We start from the raw sequence: 17,240 nt of genomic DNA, 5'->3' as shown, positions 1-17,240 counted from the left end.
AAATAAATCTAATTGGAATATTAGGTCTTTTTCGGTGGTATTTAAATTCAGTCAAATTAAATTATGCTAATTTATTGTTTAATAAAAAGAAAATATTATAAAGATAAAGTTTGTGATCTAAACTACAATAAATACAGTACAAATTTTGGTTTAAAGATTAAATACATTAAATAACACATAATAAATATATATTAGTGTGTTTTCACCTCCGCATACCAACAAATTCGCATTCAAAAAAGATACAATAGCAACTATATTAAGTAATAAGTTGTGGCTCTACTGATTTGCTATTATGATACGTTTGCGGAAAGGAAAGCACACCTTATGATAATTTAAAAAAAAAACACTAATTTACATTAATAGGTGTGTGACAAAGAGGACAGTTGCGTCGCATCGCAATATCTTGCTCATAAGCTCTGAAAATAAATATATTTTATAATCAACTTATTTGTTTTTGAAACGAAACTATACTATTTAATTCTATCATAAGCATAAATTAACGTTTACTTTCAATTACATGTTTCTTCAAGATCATCTAAGCTTTCTCCCCAAAATTTTCAAAAATAATTATCCAATTTCCTGAGTTTTGATGGATGTCTTAAATGAGAATGGATATATTTTCACTTGGATCTTACAACAGATTTTTATGCTCTCTAATAAAGTTATACTTGCAGCTAACTAAAATGACGATTCCCCCCATCCCCTACATTCTTACTGGATAAACCAATAAATGACAGGGGAAAAAATTTCCCCTGTCATAATATCCACGCATATTCCATATCCATTTGAGGCATGTACTGTACTTACCTATGGTGGCATGTGCTGCATGCCCAGGCTGAACTCAGGTCCATGAGAGGTCGCCCAGTAACGACACACACAGGAAACTTGGTCCCGCAGGACGGACACACCCCGCAGTAGTCAGGGATCATCGTCTCACAACTGGTACATTCGGATCTGTTCGACCGGGAATCCTGAAAATAAATTCTTTTTTGTATTGCTTTTTCAAGATAATTGTACATTGTTGTAATTTTTATTTTTTGAGTTCTAAATAAATGGCTGAACATTTTCTAAACTATAAAAGAAACAGTCTTATGGACATCTTAAGAAACCAAATAAATAATTCTGCAATATATACTTCTATCACAAAAAATTAGGACTCCACAGCCGCGCCTCAGCCTCGCATAAGCATTAACTATAAACCCGCCTATGTGCAAAAAAAATATTAAAAGATAGATTTCTAGTTTTGGAACAGGTTGATAACTCCAACTATAATATGACTATACACTCACTGAAGCTTAAACGCAGCTGACTTTGAAGAATTTTTTTTTTTGTTAAGTAGATCCCTACAAAAGTTAAACTTTCCACAGGGCCTTGGACCACATTTTTCTTTAATTTAAAACTATAGATTATTTTTTGTAACTATAAAACTGTTCACCTTAGGACTATACTTAACAAAGATATCCATAGCAAGCTCTTGGTACTCCTCTCTCTCCTGCTCAGTCAACTCCTCCAAGGACTCCAGCTTGATGAATGCCTTGCTGCAGGTCCCAAAGGCTCTGTTTGCACAGGAGGCCAGGGCCAGCAGGCTGTAGATGTCCTCGTTGTTCAACACGTCCTCGTACTCGCGTAGGTGCAGAGCAGTTTTCATTCCAGCGTCAACATAACCTGATTTTTTAAAAATATATATTTATCAGGAAGTATTATTGATTGTATGTAGTTTATGCCAAGATTTAGTAGTTACTGATTTAATATGGATGAATAATGAATAAATAATAAGAGAAGTTAAAATTTAAAGAAAAAAATTTTTATTTTCTAAAAGTATACTTGAATTTACCGAAAAAGGTATACAAGTAGAAGCACAAATTAAACACAAATGCTCAAGTTTGAAATAGGAAGGCTAAAAAGCTTGATAGAAAGTGCAACTTGAGGAGAAGATTTGATGATTTTTGTAGTAAAATAAACAATGAAAAAAATAAATTAACCATCCTCCTTGACTGTTATATTTTGTAATAAAGTCAAATAATAATAAATTTTAAATTAAGCGAGAACTTTGTGCTAAATAAGCTAAAGCTACCTTCATAAAGTTGTCTCTGACAGAGCATGAGAAAATGATAAGCCTCCGCTCCTCTCCAGGCTCCATCAATAATATTAGAACTCCCCGTAGAGTCCAACCCGTCAATATCCATCAGCCCCATGAGGGCAGAGCTCCTGCTACCCGCCCCCAAGTTTGTCTGTCGGATATTTTGCTGATGCTCCTCTACTTGTAAGGCCCCTAGGACGTATAACTTTTTAATTCTCATTGGGCTGGAATGTTTTGCAGTTTCACCACGAGCAACGTCAAACAATAATTTAGCAGCTTCCAGGAAATGATTTGCTTTTCTATAAAGTTCTATGGCTTGAAAAGTTTTTTGTTCATCTAGCAAATGTTGTGCATATTTCGCCAGTAAGCTTGATATATGTGTAGGTTGATTATACTTTTTAGCAAGCTCAACTGCATCATGCCAATGATTTAATGTTACACACGTTTCAATGGCAGCTGGGATTTGATTACTTTTAATATATGCTTCTACAGACTGCTTACCCATGCCTACTGAAGCAAACATGCTGCCAATTTTAGGCAGTAAAGAATCATTTGGTTTCAGCTGTTCAATCATATTTTCAAGACTATCATAATCCTCGAGGATGTAATAGCATCTGACCAGCTGATCTTCGTTCCTGGATTTTTCATAATATTGCACGGCCTCCTCCCACTTGTGCCTGTCCGCATAGTAGTCTCCTATGTAGTTCCAAGCCTCCTCAACCTCTTTGTCTGTTCCACCACCACCTCCTGTTATTTGATATATTATTTCACTGTTTTAAAATTTAAAATTTTTCGAGATAGAAGTGGACTTTTTATGTTTAGTGAAGATAGATATGCCTATATACTTAAATGCAATATAAAGACAGCCAAGTCGCTACAAAAGACCAGAATGAGGTCATTACCACTTGGGCCAAGTAGTTGTCTGGGTTATATATTTATACTTTTACATTTACTGAAAAGAGTGAAATAATTTCCTTTAAGAAGCTGTAGTACTTTGAACCAGTCTCCCAGCTTCCTCCTGAGGGCTATTGCCAGGTCCCTCCTGTCCACCTCCAGGTACAATCTCTCAGCCTCATCATAGTGTCCAAACCAGGCAGCTACCTCAGCCTGAATTAATCAAATGATTAAAGGCTGTAAAAATACATGATACTAATAAATAGACAGTAGTTTTTTCAAGCAGTGGCAAACATTTAACATTTATGAAAGTGAAACGATAGATTTATAAACTTATCATAATTTGCAAAGTAAAAAGCAATTTTAAACTTTATGAATAAAAGATAATTATTTCCAATATGTTAATTTTATATAAATATAGCAATATCAAAAACGAAATTCTTGTAAAACCCATTTTATTGTTTTTTTCTTAAAGTTCATTTTATTTATTTTTTAAATAGTTTCAACGATTTGTTTTCAATGGGCATAATATTTATCAATTAAAGAATTCTTACTTTCAAAATAAGCTATCACATATTATCATCCTTGTTTTAAATATTTACATATGAATCATACCTTTTGAATAGTAGGATTAGTAATATTTGACAACCGCTTAACAAACTGGATCCCAGAATAATCCTTGCAGCGGACATAGGCTGTCTCCGCAGTTATAAGATCCAGGTTCTCCACAGCAGCCTCTGCCAGCAGTCTCCAGAGACGAGGGTGGGGATTATCCTCTATGAAGGTCTGTGCGTCTTTGATACCAACCTTTTCCAAAAGGTCTCTGGTGTCCCGTAATGATTTTACCTGAAAAATGCGTATTTTTTCCATAATTTCAAAAATCTTACATGAATAGCTATTATTTGATTTGTATTATGAAAAGTTTTGTGTTTTTAAGATTTCTAAATTGGTAAATAACGCTAGCAAGGGCAATTTAATCTGATTAAAATATATTTATCATCATTTACTAAGAAACCATTGGAAAATAATTCAAATTGTTGAAAAATATATTTAAAACGCAGTAAAATGTGTAGACTAAATAAAAAATTAATACTAGTTATTTGCAATAGTATTCCATTACCTCTAACTCTAATAAAAGCTCTGAATTTGGATTCTCCGGATCCTGCAGTATTTCATCCAGCAACACTGCCCGTATCTCCAGGTCCTGGAAACTACAAATATACCCGGAGGACAGTATGGGCTCCTCCGGCTCCATGTTCCGGAACACATACATCCTTGTCTTCTCCATCATGGCAAACAAATCAGGATTATCCGTCGCCCATTTCATATCCCACACGTCCTTCCGCTCAAACTTGAGAATATCGCCCTCGTTGCCGCCCCGCGACCCGTCCAGGTCCAGGAACTGCAGGAGGCCGCTGACGTCTATGATTGCCAGACAGGTGGTGTTACAGTTGAGGGCCAGCGAGTGGGGGCGGGTACCCAGGGTGTAGCGGTTGATTAGGACCACGTTGGGTACCGAGTATCGTTGTATGGTGCCAGATTCTCGTCCAACTAAAATAAAATATGTTAGATTATTTGTGTAAAAATGGCTTGTGTAAACCATTCTGGTATACGCAATTTATTATATTATGCAATTGTTGATACTATTAAATAACTAAATAAATTGATAGAATAATTCTGATTAAAATGTTTCTTCTTGTAATATTTAATTTTCGAATATCTTTTGGGTTTTTTTCTAAAACTTATTCATTCACAGTATATTAAATAATATATACACAAGAAAAGACACACATAAAAGTTTCATTACAATATGATGCATATAATTATAAGATATTTGTATAAAACATTAAAATATAAAACATAAAAATTTTGGCTTGTAATGGCAGTTATTTTATATTTCATTGAATTGAATCTTTCTAAATTTATGTATACCATGTTTACTAAATGCATATTACGTATTATGGGCCATATTTTGATTGTTATAACTTTTATTTTTTTTTATAATTGATACCTAAATCCTTCAAATTTTAGAATATTTAAGAAAATAAATGCATGATTGTATGAAATTAAATTCTAGGAAAATTAATATAATGATTGGCTCTGCAATTATTGAAACATACGCGCTCGCCAATTTCATATCTTTTTCACATAAGCTATTAAAAGCGTAGCTTTTTGCAATCATGTTCATATGACCTTCACATCTTTTATATCTATGTAAATGTTTGTCTAATAACATAAAATCGATTAATCCATCCTTATCTATAATACAAAGTAGCTTGATGTCTGTCCGTCTGTCCGTCTGTCTGTCCGTCCGTCCGTCCCTTAAGATCTCGATAACCACTAAACCGATCGGATTCTACTCTTCAGGGAATATACCTACTGGTCCTGTGGTGGCTTTAGGCTATTTTCTTGGGGGGTGGGACACCCCCAACCCCCCCAAAAATAAAAAAAAACACCCCCCAAAGATTATTTTTTACATTTTTTGTAAAATCTCAGAAACTGTTGATCAAATTAGGCTCAACCCTTCTGGGAATATACCTACTGGTCCTCTGGTGGTTTTAAGCTATTTTCTTGGGTAGTGGGACACCCCAAACCCCCAAAAATAAAAAAATCCCCACTTCCAAAAATTTTATTTTTTTTAAATTTTTGTAAACAAAAACCAGTAATTGGGGTGGGGGAACTCCACTGCAACATGGGGCGAAGCCCCCACGAATCCCCCCCCCCAAAAAAAAATATTTTAATATTTTTTTTTTAATTTTAATTTTTGTGTATGCGAACAACCTAGGTTTAATTTTTACGAATTGAAATTTTTGTGTATACGGCAAACAACCTGGGTTTAATTTTACCACAGAGTAATTAAACAAAGAATATTTTTTTTTGAATATTTCTATTTAGGAGGGTTGACTTCCCATTACTTCATAGGGCGAAGCCCCTAGAGGCTAGGGGCGAAGCCGCTAGTATATATAAAAGTAACAGGATGTCTATAAGTTAACTTGTGTGAAGAGAAATATCTCACTATTCACTGAACCGTTATGGTTATACTTTACAGGTAAGCTTTCTAAAAGTCTAGAAAAGTAGAAACTAGAATATAAAGTAGAGTCGTAGCCATTATTACGCAAATGCAAATGCCATATTTATTGGCTTGTTCAGTTTAATTTTTTACCTCTTTGTCATTAAGGATATTTTCATCCTTGTTCTATTGTATATTCATTGAAAAGCATGAAAAAGCATAATATTTTTTTAATAACCTACGATGTAATAATTAGTTATATAGAATTGTGAAAACTAAAAATTTTGATCTAGTGCAATTTGCGCTAAAATGTTCCCGGTAACGATTATCTACAAACATTTATGAACTTTAATAAAATGCTACTAACGACCCAACTATAGCCTTTTTGCAGCTAGCAGACTTTAAAGTTCGTGGATTTTTAAGATAAGCGTTATAAGGAACATTTTACCGTGTATTGTACTAAATCTAAAATTCTAATGAAAGAATGTTTTTTATTTGAAAATTTAGTTCTTCCTCATATTAACGGAAACAAGTTTTTATTGGTCACAGGATGCCTGTATGTCTCTTTCTGTTTTTAGCAAAGAATATCAATAACCGCTGAACCGATATGGTTCTCTTTTACAGTAAAACTTCGTATATGTCTAGAGAAGGTTTAAATACTAATATCCAAATTATAATCAGTTTTCCAGTTAAATAACAAAAAAAAGATTTTCAGTTTTCTTCAAGGGCCGAAGGCCTGGGACAACAAAACTGGGATTATATCTATGATTGATTTTTGTTATTAATGGATTAATATAGTATACATAGCTCATGACCGGCTCTAATCCACTGGAAATGGATCGGATTCGAAGCCATATTGAAAATTATTTTAATATGCTTACCTAATAAAGTTTTATCACTGGCGACTAGAACACAAATAGGATCATCTGTCTTCTCATTCATCCTAAGAGCAATTAACTTTACATAAAAGTAACATGATGTCTGTATGTGCTTGTGAATAAATGTCACTACCTGCTGAACTAATATGTTTCTCCTTACAGTGAATCTTCTTTTAGGTTCTAAAAATCGGCCAAAGAAAAAAAATATTCCGATAATAAAAAAAAGAAGAGGGTCGACTTCCCCTACCCCTTTTTCAATCAAGTAAAAAGTAAATAGCTGCTCTGCTAAATAATGTATTAAAACACCAAAATAATCAAAATAAATAAGAAAAGTATACCTATCATAATTAGAGTTTGGTTGGGTTATCATCTATGAAAAAACCTTTTTTTTTCTCTTACCATTCTTCTAACCTTTTCACATTCAAGTTAACCGACCAAATAACCCTTCAACTTGTATAGAAGGTTTGCAACATTATATTCAAATAAAACATACCTATCATAATTGACTAGAGTTTCTTGACCGGTTGGGTTATCATCAATGTGGAACATCCTCTCCCGCTTGTCCTTTCTACCTGACTTTTCCAGGTCAACTGTCAGGTGGGTCCAGGATTTGGCCGTCCTGAAAAAATATGAAGGATTTATTTTCTGTAATAAATGAAAATGAATGTAGAATATACGGGGATTTTATGAAAAATTGTCGTTAGTTCAGGATACTATTTTCCATGTCATTTATTGATTAGTTTGTTTATCCAGTAGGAGGGGAGGGGATGTGTGATATCGTTATTTCAGCCCGCTACAATGTTCACTTTATTAGAGAACACGAAAGTCTGGTCAATCAAATTTAAAATCCGTCGAACTTAAAAAACAAGAATGACAACATGCATAAAAGCGAAGCACTGAAACGGTAGGACAAACGGACATTAACACTTGTATAGTGACATAACTGAATAATAATAATATAAATGTATAGGAGTGAAAGCAAATTGTAAGTAAATTTGTTGAAAAACTGCTTGATTAAGGCTAATGTTTATGGACATACTTACATTTTTAGGACTTGATTATAGAGTTACTTCGCTTATAATATTGTACTTTGTTGTCCCAGGAATTAATGTACCAAAAATCAGATCAATCGGATGATTAGATTACATAAAAATTTGTTGTTAAAAAAGTAAAAAATCAACATGTTTAAAATGGACGTACGGACATTTTGGTGATGATTATAGAGTTGCTACGCTTTCTAAATCGTACCTAACTATTAAAGGAATCACCATTAAAAATTTGAAATCGATAGGACAATTCTAACATGCCTAAATTAACGAAAAAAGCTATCCGTTACGGACGGACGGACCGACCCTAATTATATAAAAGCTTCGCTTTTAATAATTATAGAAAAGCTTCGCTTTTAAAAAGAATATCTAGCAATTTTGAATATTTGCTTATATTTAAAAAAAGAGCTTATTTATAGAGTAGCTGCGAAACTAAAAATATTCTGAGGCTATCTTACCTGAAATGCCAAACGAAGCAGCTGTCTTTGGAGGCTGCGATGACGTGACTAGAGGTCATGGTGACAAATTGAGGTTCTATGTTGATGTACTTACTATCTACAGGCGTTCCTAAAAAATAATGTATCTTTTTATTAGAGGCAGACAAAATATATTCTCTAATACCTTAAATTTTTTTTTAAAAAAATGACCTAGGTATCTTACGAGGTAAAACAATGGACGAAAAATGTATACATCCCCAATGACAATAAACATAATCACAATATTGTAGATTGAACAAAATTGTTTTAAAAGTTTAGACAAGGTTTAATAAAGGTACCCCAGGTTTTTAAGTCCACTAATGAAATATGATGAATTTATTAATCATAATAAAGGATATAATTGACATTATATCCTACAAATGATGTCTGTATGTCAAAACTAAATTTTACCTATACTATTACAAAGAATGAGACCATAGGGATTGACATTGTCCTCATTTTTGGTGGCGAGGACGCAATGTTCTCCACTTGAGGACATTGAGAGAACATGTTTCACATGCTTCTCATATTTTTCTTTGGTGTGCACGTTCCAGAATACTACGGCTGCGTCGTTACGGTCAGCCTATACAAAAATATAATATTAATTAATAAGGGTTTTTTGTCTGAAGCCTATGATCTCAATAAGTACTGAACCGATTGAATTCTCCTTTTTATGTAAGATTCACATAGGTCCTGCAAACGTTTTAGACAATTCTATCTTCAGATTTAAGTCCTGGGATGGTTCTAAGTTATTTTTCTAGATCTTTGAATACAAAGCCCATAGAGTCCAGAGGCGTAGCCACTGCTATAATAATAAAAAAATGAGTCGAATTGTGTATTATTTTGTCGATTAAAGTATTACAGTCAATTTTCCACGAATATTAAAATAAAAACCATAAAATCAATACCAGTTTTGTTAGTCCGGGACTTCAGCCCCTCGGGGCTGACAAAACTGGTTTGTAATCTAATAATTTTTCATTTTAATATCCGCGGATCGCAGATGTAATAAATAACTAATACCAACCTTAGTAAAAGTATAGACGACAGTGTTAGCAAAATATGTCCACTGGTAATCTGGTCGGATATTTGCAAAGTAGATGAATGAATCGACCGCCAGTGCTATCCGTAGTGAGCCACCCTCCCATGCACATGAGGTTATTTGTTTGCCAGGAACCTAAAAATAAGTAATTTAATCATAGTTTAAACTATGGGCTATGCTGGATCTTATGGATGATAAATTTATGTACATCCCAAAATTAGTGTAAGAGTTTAGACATTGTTTTTAATATTTGATCTGAGCATGCAAGATTTAGTAAAAATACCCAAAATTTTTAAGTCAACCATTAAACTATCTGTGAAACTAATGTCCAATTTCAAATAATATATTCTAAACAAAATCAGCCCCTGAATCAACTTAATATCAATAAGAAAGTTTACCTTCAGTGTTCTCATATGTTCCCCATAAGGGGAATAAAATTGCACAACATTCGCATCCTGAAATTATAAATTTTCTTTTGAAAATGTACAAAAAAAACTTAAAATAATGTTTCTTAAAGTTGAAGTGATATTACGTTTCAAAAATCTCCTTTTTTGTACATTTATGTATATAATGATTTAAAGAAATATTTGTAAAACAAGAGAAATATCCAGATGTACAGAATATGAACTGTTCGCTTTTCTTAATTTACTTTTGCAATATGAACACTAATCAATGTCTGGTTTTATTGTTGATTTTTTTCTTTAAAGGGGTGGGGAGGATAAGTTTTGTGCTCAACAAGGCACTTTTATGAAGACACTAATGTTTAATTTTAACACAAAATATCCTCTTTTACCTTTTCAACAGCCCCTGATAGCTCCATCCTGCCAGCAACCGCCAGAATTGTTCCATCATGGTTCCACTGACAGCTTGTCACCTGTACTCCAGCATCTAAAGTATGCATGGATGCAGGGTTAGGACAATGGCAGATGAATTTAACTAATTTGCAAAGTTTTGAATTGTTTGGCTAAAAAATACTCTATTTTGTTTAGTACATTTCAAATTTTGTAAACTAAAATTTAAAAAATTCCGAATTTACTAGAAGGACGGAGGATATAACCCTCCTCAAACTGTTATAAAACCTCCTTAGGCATAAAGGAGGCTCAATTGTAAAAAAAAGAACCGGTCCAGTTGTTTGGGCATGGATAATTAATGAGCTATTTTTAGTCACTGGTTCCTAAAGTTTAATTAAGTTCCTTGTTTGTTGGCTCAACAACTTTGGGGACTTCTATTGAATAGTGATTTTGTTGATCATTCAGTTAAGTGTTCAAAGTTTCACCCCTAATTTTAATCTACAGAAGGGGTAACTTTGTTTATCATCATTGGGGATGTTCTTCAATTTATCAAAGTTCATTGTCTTATCACTTTAGATCCCTAGGTTTGCGAGATTCTTTATATACATACACACACAAACAGATAAACATACTGGTACTTTTATAAAATGACTACCTATACAAACAGGTTCATCATCGTTTTCATCTCTCATTATTTGCATGCGTCCATTTTCATAACAAATCAGCAGTGTCGGTTGATGTGTATCCTACGAATGGATTAATTATATTATTACTTGGGTCGTACTCCAGAGATAATCATATAGCCTAATAAATTGAAACTTGAGGATGGCTAAAAGAATGATCTCCCCAATCCACCCTTTTATCGGATCTTCTCCCTTCCTACTGGATAAACGAACTGACCCCGCAGGCTTTTGGGATATGAAAAAAATATCCATTCCTTATTTTCTATTGATTTAAAAATAAGGGAGGCGGGGGGAGTTACCATTGCTAATCAGGCAATTTGGAAGCACCTGTCTTTTTGTAAAAGGAATTTTGTGTTGTCTTTTTTTTCCAAATCATACCTTTAAACCATTCTTTCCATTGTACCAAGTTAGCGCCACCAATTTTGTACCTCCTCCAGGGCCAAGGCATTCTATGTTCACCTAAATCATTGGTAAAAAAGTTTATACTCCAACAGCTTGGACCAACCAATTCAAAGCAAACACAAGTTTTGAGCCAACCAATAAGATAAAGTTGTTGTAAAACTTTGGCTACTGATTTAAAATATAGTCCAATTTCCCCTCCCTTCTGCATTTACTGTTATGAATTTTGAAAATCTATAAGAGTTTACCTTGCTAACAAAGCCACCTAAGCTGTCATAGATGTGAACCTCACCAGTTGATAGTGAGAACAGTAACAGTCTTGAATCTGGCGACCAACAGACACCTGCAAAATTATTATTTATTTTTATGGACTCTCTCGTCTTCATGTAACTTGTTACTCAACAACGAATAGTCTTCATATTTACAATAAATGCATAAGTATAGATGTTCAAAGACCCAATTAAAAGTCGGTACAGGGTGTCCACCCCCCGTAAATACACAGTCATTTAATTACTTTAAATAACACAAATTCAAGCAAATATTTATTTTATTGTAATAGTAAGCAATATAAAATTTATTTTTAGATTTATTTATTCTTAGAGTAGCTATGGTTCTAGATGGGTTATGCAAAAAAAATATTTTGAATGCAACACTGAGCCATGAAAAATTGTGTGCTGGCCTTACCACAAACACTTTTAACCTAATCTAATCTCAATTATACACCAAAATGGATCTATTAATACTTGGATATTACACCAGATTATCATGTACTCTAATAAAGTAAACGCTGTAGCGGGCTAATATACATATAGAACCTCCATTCCCATCTTTACCCAATCCCCCCGCCTCCTACTGGATGAACGAAGTGACTAATAAATGACAGGGGAAATTGCAATCTATATCAACGACAATTTTTCAACTGTCATAATATCCATGTGCATTCTACATCCATTATTATACACCAACAATAAGTAGATATATATGAATGTATTTCTTATAAATGCATAAAAATCTAAGTCCTAAGATACAAGTAGCTTAACTTTATAAAATCAAGAAGGAGAGGGGTGACGAGAATGGTTCTCTTTAAAAATATCATGTATTGATATATTAATCATCATTGATAAGTTTAAGTTAACTAGAAAAAAAGTTTCATGGAGGGCATTTGAATATGATATTTAAAAATATTATAATTGTATTTTATTTTCTGTTATTTCATTGGGAGAATCAAAGTAAAATGACTATTAAATCATAAATCAATGATATTCATACCATAGAACAAAAGTCGATATGTTAATTTAATTTTCAAAATAAAAATTAAAATCAACACTATTACAATAAAAAAAACTATTAATTTAGTTTTGCTACGAGATTTGCTCATTTTCCCAACTTTGAAGTGATCTTAAAGAATATGACAATAAACAAAAATTTGATGTACACCCCCAAATAATGATTAACAAAAAATACCACTTATGTACATCAAAATTATTAGTTTAAAAAGTTTGGCCCCTGCTAGTTTTTAACCAACCAACCAAAATTCTATAAAATTACCCAAAGCCAACGAATAATATAAAGTGGTTATCAAACTTTTGTTATCAATTTTATATACAGTCCAATGTCCTTTCTCTCCCTGTATTTATCCTAACATGAAATATGTAAATATGAACACCTCAAAATATTTATACAAACAGCTTCGGGCTAGAATATAAAACAAGATCATCATATAAATGGTGTAAAATCACTTCCCCATATTTGCATTCATCTTAATGGACTTTTTTTAATTTAGGTTGCTAACATCGAACTCATTTATTGGTCAATTCGTTCATCCAGTAAAAGGGGAGTAGATGGGGTTAAGGGGGTTGGAAGGTGAGAATCGTTATTTTAGCCCACTGCAAGTTTCACTTCATTAAAGAAGAAAAAATCTGGTGTAAGATCCATGTAATAATATATCCATTTATCTCTTTTATATTTGGAAAAGACACAATATAAAAGTAGCATAAGGTAACCGTTTAATCATTATGGTTCTCCTTTACATAAATCTTCTATTAGACCCAGCAAGGTTCATAGCTATGTTTTTGAGGGAATGAACCTCCATCCTTTAAAGAGAAATCACCCATAGAACTTTTTCATTTCTTATTTTTGATGTTAAAAGTGGAGGGTCAACCTCCCAACCCCTTTCTTTAAGAGCCCCATAGGTGGATTGTTTAATGATTTTTAAAGCAAGACAAAAATAAAGTTTGTTTTTTCGTAACAATTCGCATCTTTGATGACTATGTATATTTGACGAATAAAATTGCACACTCTATAAATGTATAATTTAAAATTTATACGCTTCTATGTTATGTCAACCCTCCTTTACTATTCTTTCACATTTTTCCCAGGGAGGTGACTTTAGGGACTTTTATCCAATTTTGATTGTTTTTTTTTTAAAGTTAAGTGTCCAGACGTTTCAACCACGTATTCTATTCTACACAAAGGGAAATTTTAAGAATCAGCAATGGTAGATGTACTTGAATTAACCGTCTATTATCTTATCCATTGAGATTCCTAGTTTATCCTGACTTTTGAAAAATCAAATATTTAAAAGCAAAACTTTTCTGAATTTCACAGACAGAGAGATCTAACAATAAAGATATACTTTTTGCTAATGTGAAAAAAAACGAAGAATCGCCCCTTAAGGAGCGTTGCCACGAAAGGGAATATATCCCTATTTTTGAGTAAGGTACTCACACCCTCCCAAAGAAAGTGAACCTTTACAAGTATGACCCACGATCAAAAAAAATGTCAAATTTAAATATAAGTGTAATTTCTATGTTATGCATTGTTTCCCATTAAAATATGCTTTTTCTACGCTACTGTGAACATGTTTATTTTTGTTCTGTTTAAAAATCTATCTAGATTATTATTTATTCAAGATGAATCCATTTACGGAGACTGACAATTTCCGTCAAAACTGACACTTCTCAAAAATCTTAAAAACAAAGAAATTTTTCGAAGATTTTTTTTTAATTTTTGCGGAAAACTAATATAAAAGATACATGTTCAAAGATATTAAAAAACGTTACTTTTCCAAGAATACAAATAAAAGGCTAGGACAATGGGAAATATCATGTAAGGGTAAAATTGTACCATTGATAGTTTGTAAATATTTAAGGATAAATTATTAGATTTATTTAACTGTCATGATTCTAACTCATTTTGTCAGAAATCAGGAAGAGATGGGAGAATGGATGAAGAAAAATTTATCTACACCCCAAATTATGATAAACAAAATTACTCTTCAGTAAGCTAAAACATATTCCGGTGTATTGTAAAATTTAATTTCAACCAATTTTTATGAACTTTATTATGCAAATTTGCGAATATCGGATTCCAATCCTTGATGGTGATTAAGGAAAAATTTTCAGAATTTATGATGTCTTATTACTTGCTAAACCGAGCTTATTACTGAGTCATCTGGTTTTTAAAAATATTCAAAAAAAAGGGATAAGTCAATAAAAGATAGATTTGTATCACTGGTTAAAAACTTTGATGGATTTGTACAAACTATATTTGTCAAAACTTTTTCATCTATAATTTTAATAAACAAAAGGGATAAATTTATTGTTCATAATTGAGAGTGTTTTGATCTAACCTTAACTTTGATATGCTTGTTTATATTTTTATGAGAGAAAAAAAATAACAAATGGCAAAAAAAACTTGACATTTTAATTATTTTGGTATTTAACAATCAGGAAATGTGCAAAAATAGCATTGATTCAGGGAGAGGCTAGTGCCAGATAATTTTTTCTTTCCTTCAAATGCATGTGTTTTGTAATTTCAAAATAATTGTTAGAATAAAGAAATGAAGTTTTTTATTAGAGAATGATAATTTTGTTCAAGAAAAGTGTAAACTTTTGTAAATATGTAATACGTCAGTTAAAACAATTTTTTTTAAATACCCAGGAAAAAGGGAATGTGATTCTGACAAACGATTCCAAGTGAAAGTTTCCTCAAACCTTTCCCTTATTTCTCCCCCCCCCCTTATTACCCACTTCCCTTCAGTAACATAAAACAACTCTTACCTAAATGTTAATGTTCTCTCATTTGCTCGCTTAAAACCTAATTATTAGACTATAAAAGTTGGAAAGATTTTTAATCAATATAATATATTTGAAATCAGCATAAAATTTTAAGGATTTTTTTTATAAAATTCGTTTTTTATATAATTCTTTATTTAAAGGCGCAAATACGATTTAAGTTAATAAATTTTGACCAATAGGATGGCTGGATTGGAAACTACCTACGCTCTAATTGGTTGAATGATGTACGTCACTTAAGCTTCTCCAATCAGAGCGCAGATAGTTTTCAATCCACCAATCACAGATCTCAAAATTATTTAACTTAATTTGTATTTGCGCCTTTAAATAAAGAATTATGTAAAAAACTAATTTTATAAAAAATCCTTAAAATTTTATGCAGATTTCAAATCTATTATATTGATTAAAAATCTTTCCAACTTTTATAGTCTACTAATTATATAGTCCAGTGTCCAATTTTTTTTTACAAATCTCAGAATGGCTATCATATTTGGTATAAAACAAAATTCTTATCCAAATTCTAAACGCAGTATTTCAGCCAAAATAAATATTTATAGAAATGGCAAATAATGCATTTAGGATAAAATTTCCCTTTTGTACCTTGTAGCGTCATGTTGACGTACAATTAAAATGAGATATGTCGACAATATGGTATTGAAAAAAATTGTCAGTCTTTTCCAAAAAGGACAATGAAGACATATTGATTCTAATATCAGCCAAAAAGTTTTCATTTTATGATCGTATAACCAGGTCATGTTTTGCTTTTATTCCATTTTCTCCATTTATATTTACAAATAAAACCTTTAGAGAAGCTACTCTATAATGTCTGTTTGTTTTAAATATTTTTAGGGTAATGTGGTTTTAACAGCTTATGTTTAAGGTAAGCTGTTAAAATTTCTTGTGAAGATTCATTGTACCTATGAACATCCAAATAATTTTCTTTGTCCGTTGGTTTTTATTTATCATTACGTTATCTCTCTCTTTCTTAGGACTTCTGAATAACTCAAATGTGAGTTTGCTTGTGCTTTGCTAGTTATGGATAGTATCATCATTGTATATTGTATAATCTTCATTTTTAAAACCAATGTTTTAACCTCCAATAAAAACCTTGTATCTGAAACAAGAATATAATTTGTAATGAATGAATTTTAATTAAAATATTGCACCGCTTGTTAGCTATACATAAATGTAAAAGCATGTATAAGAATTTGTAGCCATTCAGAACTAACAAGAGTGTATTTCGTCACTAATAGCGTATCCGTTTGAGCCATTTAGGTATTTATAGGTAAAAATGAAGTTAAATTTGACGGTTTATTATACTATATTTTTTTCTATGCTTTTCATATACCTAGCTTTGCAAGGATAAGAAGTTTCCAATATCACCTAACCTAACCTGACCTGACTTAGAGTAATAAATAAACATAAATTAAACTACCCTTCACTTTTTTCAATTTATTTCAAAATAAGGAGGGGGGGGGGGGGGAGTGGCGTTTTGGTGGGAGTGGTGGTTTCTATTCTCAACAAGAGACTTTAAGGAGATCCGCGGAAACATCTAATATAGATTTAATTATTTCAATTTCAATTATCCAAATCTACAATCTTAAACAAATAATTGAAGAGTTGCCTAGCTACTAAAAAAGTTGGGAGGGGTTTAAGATTGAGATAAAGATCTTACGCTGTGTGCATTCATTGGTAAACGGATAGGCAGATTAGTCAAGAGTTGGAATAATTAATTTGATTTGCTTTTCTAATATAATAAATCTATAAGTATAGATGTTTAACACATAAAACTATCTGGACTAATTGGTGGGGACCTTTTTCCCTGCTAGCAAATTGTAGTGACTTGGCTGTGTTAAATTTTCCACGCT

At 32.1% G+C, this 17,240-nt stretch overlaps 1 protein-coding gene across 4 annotated transcripts in view; it reads right to left on the bottom strand.

Annotated features, from left to right (window-relative positions):
• Nucleotides 1-337: 337 nt before the first annotated feature.
• Oseg4 (intraflagellar transport protein Oseg4) overlaps nucleotides 338-17,240 on the bottom strand; it is a 77,008-nt gene continuing 60,105 nt past the window's right edge. For all 4 annotated transcript variants that reach the window (XM_080161917.1, XM_080161923.1, XM_080161932.1 and 1 more), the window contains 17 exons: nucleotides 11,545-11,639; nucleotides 11,276-11,356; nucleotides 10,870-10,960; nucleotides 10,217-10,311; nucleotides 9,822-9,878; nucleotides 9,409-9,558; nucleotides 8,796-8,967; nucleotides 8,367-8,475; nucleotides 7,356-7,481; nucleotides 6,866-6,927; nucleotides 4,095-4,525; nucleotides 3,590-3,820; nucleotides 3,057-3,187; nucleotides 2,075-2,829; nucleotides 1,436-1,665; nucleotides 808-971; nucleotides 338-416 (listed from right to left, as the gene is read on the bottom strand). In XM_080161917.1, the coding sequence (XP_080018043.1) occupies nucleotides 347-416; nucleotides 808-971; nucleotides 1,436-1,665; nucleotides 2,075-2,829; nucleotides 3,057-3,187; nucleotides 3,590-3,820; nucleotides 4,095-4,525; nucleotides 6,866-6,927; nucleotides 7,356-7,481; nucleotides 8,367-8,475; nucleotides 8,796-8,967; nucleotides 9,409-9,558; nucleotides 9,822-9,878; nucleotides 10,217-10,311; nucleotides 10,870-10,960; nucleotides 11,276-11,356; nucleotides 11,545-11,639 (3,050 nt within the window). In that variant the 3' untranslated portion in view covers nucleotides 338-346. The remainder of the gene's footprint in view (nucleotides 417-807; nucleotides 972-1,435; nucleotides 1,666-2,074; nucleotides 2,830-3,056; nucleotides 3,188-3,589; nucleotides 3,821-4,094; nucleotides 4,526-6,865; nucleotides 6,928-7,355; nucleotides 7,482-8,366; nucleotides 8,476-8,795; nucleotides 8,968-9,408; nucleotides 9,559-9,821; nucleotides 9,879-10,216; nucleotides 10,312-10,869; nucleotides 10,961-11,275; nucleotides 11,357-11,544; nucleotides 11,640-17,240) is intronic.

Source organism: Acartia tonsa, chromosome 1 (assembly GCF_053477335.1).
Source record: "Acartia tonsa isolate MP-2025a chromosome 1, ASM5347733v1, whole genome shotgun sequence".
NCBI classification, from domain to species: domain Eukaryota; kingdom Metazoa; phylum Arthropoda; class Copepoda; order Calanoida; family Acartiidae; genus Acartia; species Acartia tonsa.
Note: the sequence above shows the minus strand (reverse complement) of the source record. Positions and strands in the feature narration are given on the sequence as shown.